Here is a 7,432-nt window from a genome sequence, read left to right as displayed (position 1 = left end):
GAAGCTTCGCTCATCCCCCAGAGAAGGAGCCCAAGAGCAGAACATGGAGGGAACACACGGTATATACACAGGGGGGGAGGAGTATATACTCACGTGTGATGTCCCAGAACTCCAGCTTCTTGTTCCTCAGGGGTGGGGATTAGGTAGCCACACCCACTATCTGTCCCCCCATCGCATAAATAAGTTATATGGAAAGGTGTCGGGGGTGACGTGGCTGACGACATCCAGGCTGGGGCAGGCGGAAGATGAGGACACCCTGGCCAGGGTGAGCGGAGAACACCCAGGCAGAGGCGGGCAGACGAGGACACCCTGGCCGGGGCGGGCAGAGGACAAGGACACCCTAGCTGCGGCGGGCAGAGGACAAGGACACCCTGGCCGGGGTGGGCAGAGGACAAGGGCACCCTGGCCGGGGCGGGCGGAGGACACCCAGGCAGGGGCGGGCGGAGGACACCCAGGCAGGGGCGGGCAAGGACACACTGGCCAGGGCGGGCAGAGGACGAGGACACCCAGGCCGGGGCGGGCGGACAAGGACACACTGGCCGGGGCGGGCTGAGGACACCCAAGCAGGGGCGGGCGGACAAGGACACACTGGCCAGGGCGGGCAGAGGATGAGGACACCCAGGCCAGGGCGGGCAGAGGACGAGGACACACTGGCCGGGGCGGGTGGACAAGGACACACTGGCCGAGAGGACCAGGACACCCAGGCCAGGGAGGGCGGGAGGACCAGGACGACCAGGACACACTGGCCGGGAGGACCAGGACACCCAGGCCGGGGAGGGCAGGAGAAACAGGACACCCAGGCCAGAGTCGGCAGAGGACGCGGACATCCAGGCCGGGGAGGACATCACAACGTGAACTTTTTTATTTACACTGAACTTTATTTTATCACACAGTAAAACACGAGGGAAGTGAGGAGACGGTCAGCGAGCTCCTGGGTGACGCTGATTAACCCCTTCAGGACACGACCTCCCCGGCAATAGGACTTGAAGGGTTTTGCAGGAGTTGACGTTTTCAGGGTAACACTTGAGGTCTATGACGTTCTATTTTATGGGGTGAAATGTGACCTAAACCTCCCAAAACAGCAGCTTGTACCTCCCTGCAGTGCGAGCATGCTCCTGTGCTCTGAGCATGCAGGACGAGGGCAGAGACAGGATCAATGTGGGAAATAGCGGCAGTCACTTGTCCGCTCTAGATACAGATTATGGGGGATGGGGGGTCCTGTAAGACCACCGCTGGGACCCTCCTCTTATGGGGGGGATGTCCACTTCAGGCTCCGGCGGGGGCTCACGGGATGCCATCTTTCCTCTGGCAGCACTGCGATGGCGGCACGCCCCAGTCGTAGATGTAGGAGAGCCGCAGCTTGACCTCCTCGCGGCACAGCCTCCCGTCCTTGGCCAGGCTCTGGTGCTTCTCCAGCATGTCCTCGATGCTCTGCTTGTGGGTGACCACGTACTTATTGTTGCAGCCTCTGGACTTGTATTCGGTATCAAACCGCGGATCGTGGACCCTCCTGACGTCCAGAGGGGCCAGCCAGGCCCCCAGGGACACGTCCTCGCTCTGCCAGTGCGCCAGGTAGTCCTTGGTGAGGCTCAGGTAACGGACCAGGTCCCAGGAGAGGACGTAGCCTCCGCCCAGGGCATAGGGCAGGTAGTAGTCGCACAGCACCCAGGAGCTTTCCTTCCATTTCCCCAAAGACTTCACCCGGCCGCGACCCGAGAAGAAGCCCCAGTAATACCGCCGGGGCTCCTGAGCCTTCAGCTCGTCCAAGAGGACGTCCAGGCGGGCGAATGTGTCGTCATCGGCCTTCATCACGAACTTGTAGTCCACGTGGCGGTCCAGCCACGAGTACATGAGCAGCAGCTTGGCCGTCAGGTTCTCGTACGAGTCCCGGAGGTCGGGAAGGAGCAGCAGGTCGCCGTATCTCCGCTGCTCCATCTCCACCGAAGCCGCCTCCTCTTCACTGAGCCCCGCGCTCCCGATAACGAAGCGGCACCACAGCGCCCCCCTGTGCGAAGAGGCCGCGGACAGCCAGGTGCTGCGGATGATGCTGCGCCGCTCCGTGTACTTGGGCCCACTGGCAATTAGGACCGCCAGGAACGTGGAGACGCTCTTCTCCAAAACTTGGGGTACATGGTGGCGGAAAGGTGGTCCCTGCTGCTGCGGGAGGCCATGGGGAGGTCTCAGGGTCTCGGAGGTACACTTAGCGAGGTACAGGAGTACGATGCCGAAACAGGACAAGGCGGCGAAACCCAGCGCCGTCTTATGGCGGCACAGCAGCCGCAGAAGGTTCATGGCTGGACTCGGTCACACAGGCGCCATCCTCTGCCCGCTACAGTGGGTTACATGCTCAATGTACAAGTGGGCGGAGCTTCATTTCTGCAGGATCCACCAGCGTCTACGAAAGAAGGAGCCGCCGCGTGTCAGTCAGACGTCACTTTGTGGACGGGACCCTCGATGCTCTTCATCTGCAGCCAGGTATGAGGGGCGGCGCAGCGACGATCTGCAAAGCAAAGACAAGATTGTGGGCAAAGGACCAACAGCCGGGGACCGGACGGGGAGGCGGCGGCAGCGACCGGACGGGGAGGCGGCGGCAGCGACCGGACGGGGAGGCGGCGGCAGCGACCGGATGGGGAGGGGAGGCGGCCGGCAGCCACCGGACGGGGAGGCGGCGGCCGGACGGGGAGGGGAGGCGGCAGCGACCGGATGGGGAGGGGAGGCGGCCGGCAGCCACCGGACGGGGAGGCGGCGGCCGGACGGGGAGGGGAGGCGGCGGCCGGACGGGGAGGGGAGGCGGCGGCCGGCAGCGACTGGAAGGGGAGGCGGCAGTAGGCAGTCTTCGGGGCTCCTAGCGCTCAGCTGCTGGTGTGACTGCAGCCTGGAAATCGCTCAGTAACACAAGTATGGTGACTGCTGGGCGCAGGGTCCACGGCGAGGACACAGTGGGGAGCGCAGGTGATCGCTGCAGCCCCGGCATCAGTGATAAGTGATTGCCTGCAGAGGTCACAGCAGATCGGTGCCATACACAGATATGTGACCTCTGCAGCCAATCACTGAGCTCCTCCGCCGAGGCTGCGGCGATCACCGGCCCGGCATCACTTTGTGGGCGGCGTTATAAGGGGGTGTGGCCAGCCGGTAACGGCCCAGACTGGAGCCGCCGTGATCAGGACGAGCCGCGTCTCCCTCCAGGGTAATCCGGATTATAAACCACCTCCCCCGCTATACGGCGGAGCAGCGCTGCAGGGGGGCAGGAATCACCGGCACTACTCTCACACTCACCCTCCGGGGCGGACGCGGCGGCTCTCACCGAGGACCCGTAAAGAAGGAATAAAGCGCCGACACCGGCAGCAACGGCACAGCGCCCTACATCCCCGTGCGCGTGCGCAGATAAGACCTCTGGCTGTCCAGTGATGGGCGGGCAGGGGAGTGTGCGCATGCGTTCTGTGACAGGCGGACGCCATGATACTGGAGTCCAGTGTGTAACTACAGGCGGCCATATTGGAGAAGCCTTGCGAGAAAACTGCTGGTAAATTGCCACATTACAGGTGGAGCAGACTGTGGTGTACGGAGGCCGAGAAGGCGCAGAGCTGCACGGCTAGAGAGTAATGTCGCAGTTCTGATGTGCCGCAACTAGAGGTCACTGCAGGGACATTCCTGGGACAGCTTTAGGCTGCGTGCACACGTTGCGGATTCTGCTGCGTTTCCGCTGACATGGTACAGTACAATGAAACCCTATGGGGTTTCAAAAACGCTGTGCTCACGCTGCGTTTTTTTCCGAGCGGTTTTGTGCGGATTCCGCAGCGGTTTCACACCTTTAACATAGTAGAGGAGTGAAACCGCAGGGCAAAACCGCAGGAAAACCGCAGGTCACTTTACCTGCGGTTTTACCTGCGTTTCCGCGTGGATAAATCCGCAGCGTGTGCACATAGCCTTAGTGTTTAGCTCCCAGAGGCTGCGGCGGATGAGGGGTTACCCCCGCGCGCTCCTTGTATAATCCGGGACCGGCAGCTCCTCCTCTCCCGGAGACCGCCCTGCACTGCGCGGTGATGACACCCGCCTACAGCGCGCCCAGTATGGAGGTCTGATAATGGGAGCACTTCACAGCCCCGCGATCAGCGGCGTCGGCTCCTGTGGGGACGGGGTGGGTGGCTCTTAGATGAGCCTTTGGTTGTGTAGATGGGATCGGCGGCAGCGCTCACTTGCTCTTGCTGCTCTCGGTCTTCTTGGGCGGCAGCACGGCCTGGATGTTGGGCAGGACGCCCCCCTGGGCGATGGTCACCCCACCCAGCTGCAGGTGTCGGGGGATGATGCGGGTCTTCTTGTTGTCCCGGGCGGCATTACTGGCCAATTCCAGGATCTCAGCAGTCAGGCACTCCAGCACAGCGGCCAGATAGACCGGCGCCCACCCGCTCGACGTAGTTGCCCTAATGCGGAGAAGTCTGTGCACACGGCCGACCGGGAGCTGCAGCCCTGCCCGGGATGAGCGGGTCTTGGCCTTAGCGCGGACCTTCCCTCCTTGTTTCCCGCGTCCAGACGTGGTGCCGATCGCTGCAGATAACTATAAAGACAAAAAATCGTGTGCGCCTTATATAGTCTGCTGCCCCGCCCTCCTCTCCTGTCATTGGATGGATCTGAAGCTGCCATTGGAAATCAGACTTGTGGAGCCACCAATGAGCTGCAGGGGGCGGGGCTTATTACTGTTCTATTGATCACTTGACGCCGCGGAGTTTTCCCTGTGATTCTGTGTGAGACACTTTCCTCCTCTGGGGATGGCGCTGCCCGGGGACACACAGCGCCCCCGATCCTGGAGATCTCTGTGCTCCAGCAGAGGTGACCGCAGCCCGCTACACCGTCCTCAGTGCCGGGAGCAGAAGGGACGAGCGCCCTCCGCAGGATTAGCTCTGAAGTGCAGGATGAGGCGCGGATTGCAGGCGGTCAGTGGATCGGTGCGAGGTCTGAAGATCTGGTCGGAGCCCGGACTATGGAGTCAGCTGTGGAGAGGAGCGCGGGGCGGCTGATTCTCTGCAGATCGGGGACTGAGATCCGGTGCTCGGGCTGATGGAGGAAGAAACCGATCACATCCCGCTCCCTCCCCGCAGCCGGGGTTATTGTCACGTGCCCCGTCCTGTGTGACACGGCCAGCAGGCCGGTAACTAATACAACAAGACACAGGGGACAGGGAAACATTTACAATAGTGGCCCTGCGATAGGGAACGGGGAAGTGGAGACCTCCCGCACTCCCCTGAGTCAGTGTCTCTACACTCCTAACGATCCCTAGGCCGGTTCCGCACCGGGCGCCGATCAGGAACCTAAAAACTCTGATTCGCCCTGCGCCTAAACCAATCACTAGTGAAGTGGACGGTGCGGAAACTAATCCCACCACCTGCGTGCATCTTTTCCTCCGACCGGATCCAACACCATAGTGCAGCCTTGGAGCAAACAGTGTTAGGAGTGGCGGAAGGCACTAAAAAAAAAAAATAAACTGCCTTCTCCACTCTGGGTCCACCATGCGGTGGATGACAAAACCGCTGCTGAGAGAGGCAGAGCACTACAGCGGTAATATGCACAGGGTTCTAACTCACCCAGGTGCTGAAAAGCAAGCTCTGCTAAATGACACAGAGCTTCAGGGAAAATAATACCAAAGTATTGCTGAGCCTGTTAACAGCACAGGATCTCAGCGGCACACGGGCGGTAGCCGGAAACCGGAGTAGTTAGGATCACTACAACCGAGCAGACTTACCGTGTACACGTGTGCTCGGCGTCGCAACTGCGCACACCTGGACAGGCTGCAACCGCAGATATCGCAAGCGCGATGCAGGACGCTAAGCTGCTGGAAAGATGGAGCTTGTGCGTGCTGGCGCTAGCGCAGGTGCTGACAGAATACCACTCACACACAGACGTAATAACCGAGGGAAGGGGTTTCTTAATGAGTCAGTCACCAGTCCAAGCATCCGTCACTGTTGTGAGTTGATTTTTCCCTTCACCAGTGAGGTCTGATGAACTCCCTCCTCTGGCGAAGGAAGGTAGTGAGGCTGATCACCAAACAGCTGAGCAGGTAGATGATGACTGGGTCACAGGAACTGATGACTGGATATAAGGCAGCCGACGCCCTGCTGCCTTGCCGGTGATTTTCCTGCTGGATTCTTGGAGACCAGTCTGATTTCTGCTTCTCAAAGCTAAGTTTTGCTCTGCCTTTTTTACACTTTAGTTCTGGTTTTGTTTGCCTTGTTTTTTGGAGTTCAGCCATCCCCGGCCGGGGGTGAGCTGAATTCCATTTTTGTCTCTGATCTCTGGCTCTGTCTTCAGAATATACCTGAGTGCTGATATAGTCTTTTTGAAGTCTAGTGACTTCAGGGCCTGTTTTTACTATCAGTCTGTTAGTACATTTTTGGATAGGGTTTTTGCGGATTGCAGACAGCAGCTTTTCTATCCTGTCCTATTTAGTTAGCTTGGGCCCCATCATTTGCTCAACCTATCTTTCTATCTGTGTTAGTGTTTTTCATCTTGCATCACAGTCATTATATGTTGGTGGCTGTCTATTGCTTTGGGGTCTGCTCTGGGGCAGTTTAGATTTCCCTTTCTTTCTTTAGGCCTATTTAGTTCTCCAGCTGTGATCGAGGGGTCTAGGGCACCGTAGGAACCCCCCACGGCTACTGCTAGTTGTTGTGGATAGGTTCAGGGGTCTGCAATCTGATAGCTGTCAACTTCTCTGGTTTTCTGGACTTAGCTATTATTTTTGTTTTTTCCTCCTTCGGTGACTCTTTCATAACAGAATCACCAGCCATACCGCAGATTCTAGGGTACTCAATAGCAGGAAAGAATTGTGAAAAAGGGAAAAAAAAGTGTCAGAATTTCTTTGTGTATATTTTGGGGAATTTTTTTTTCTCTCAATGGAGATGAAGCAATTGTCTGATCGTGTGGAGCAGCTCGCTGCGGAAGTGCGGGGAATTTCCGCCTATCTTACTCATTCACATGCTGCTGAACCAAAGATCCCCACTCCTGATGTGTTTTTTGGGGATCGGTCTAAATTTTTGAATTTCAAGAATAATTGTAAATTATTTGTTGCCTTGAAGCCTAACTCGTCAGGGAGCTCCGTGCAGCAGGTTAAAATTGTCATCTCTTTGCTGCGCGGCGATCCCCAGGATTGGGCGTTTTCTTTGAAACCTGATGATCCTATTCTAAATAATGTGAACGCATTTTTTCAAGCCTTGGGGTTGTTGTATGACGAACCTAATGCTATTGATCAGGCTGAAAAGGCCCTGCTGGCATTGAGCCAGGGTCGAGATTCTGCAGAATTGTACTGTCAAAAATTCCGAAAGTGGGCAGTACTTACTACCTGGAATGATGGTGCCTTGGCAGCTCTCTTTCGGAAAGGTTTGTCAGAAACCGTAAAAGATACTATGGTGGGATTTCCTGTTCCCTCTGGTCTTGACGA

The 7,432-nt window shown here is 58.0% G+C and overlaps 1 protein-coding gene across 1 annotated transcript; it reads right to left on the bottom strand.

Annotated features, from left to right (window-relative positions):
- Positions 1 to 857: 857 nt before the first annotated feature.
- On the bottom strand, positions 858 to 3,430 carry B3GALT6 (beta-1,3-galactosyltransferase 6). Its single transcript, XM_073544074.1, has 2 exons — positions 3,277 to 3,430; positions 858 to 2,500 (listed from the first exon to the last, which is right to left on the bottom strand). Exon 2 carries the CDS (start codon positions 2,290 to 2,292, stop codon positions 1,285 to 1,287), a length of 1,008 nt encoding a protein of 335 aa, XP_073400175.1. The 5' UTR covers positions 2,293 to 2,500; positions 3,277 to 3,430; the 3' UTR covers positions 858 to 1,284.
- Positions 3,431 to 7,432: the final 4,002 nt, after the last annotated feature.

This window comes from Dendrobates tinctorius, unplaced genomic scaffold (assembly GCF_039654945.1).
Source record: "Dendrobates tinctorius isolate UK_male_01 unplaced genomic scaffold, ASM3965494v1 ptg000136l, whole genome shotgun sequence".
Classification (NCBI taxonomy): domain Eukaryota; kingdom Metazoa; phylum Chordata; class Amphibia; order Anura; family Dendrobatidae; genus Dendrobates; species Dendrobates tinctorius.
The sequence above is the reverse complement of the archived record's forward strand: the minus strand, read 5'-3'. Positions and strand labels throughout refer to the sequence as shown.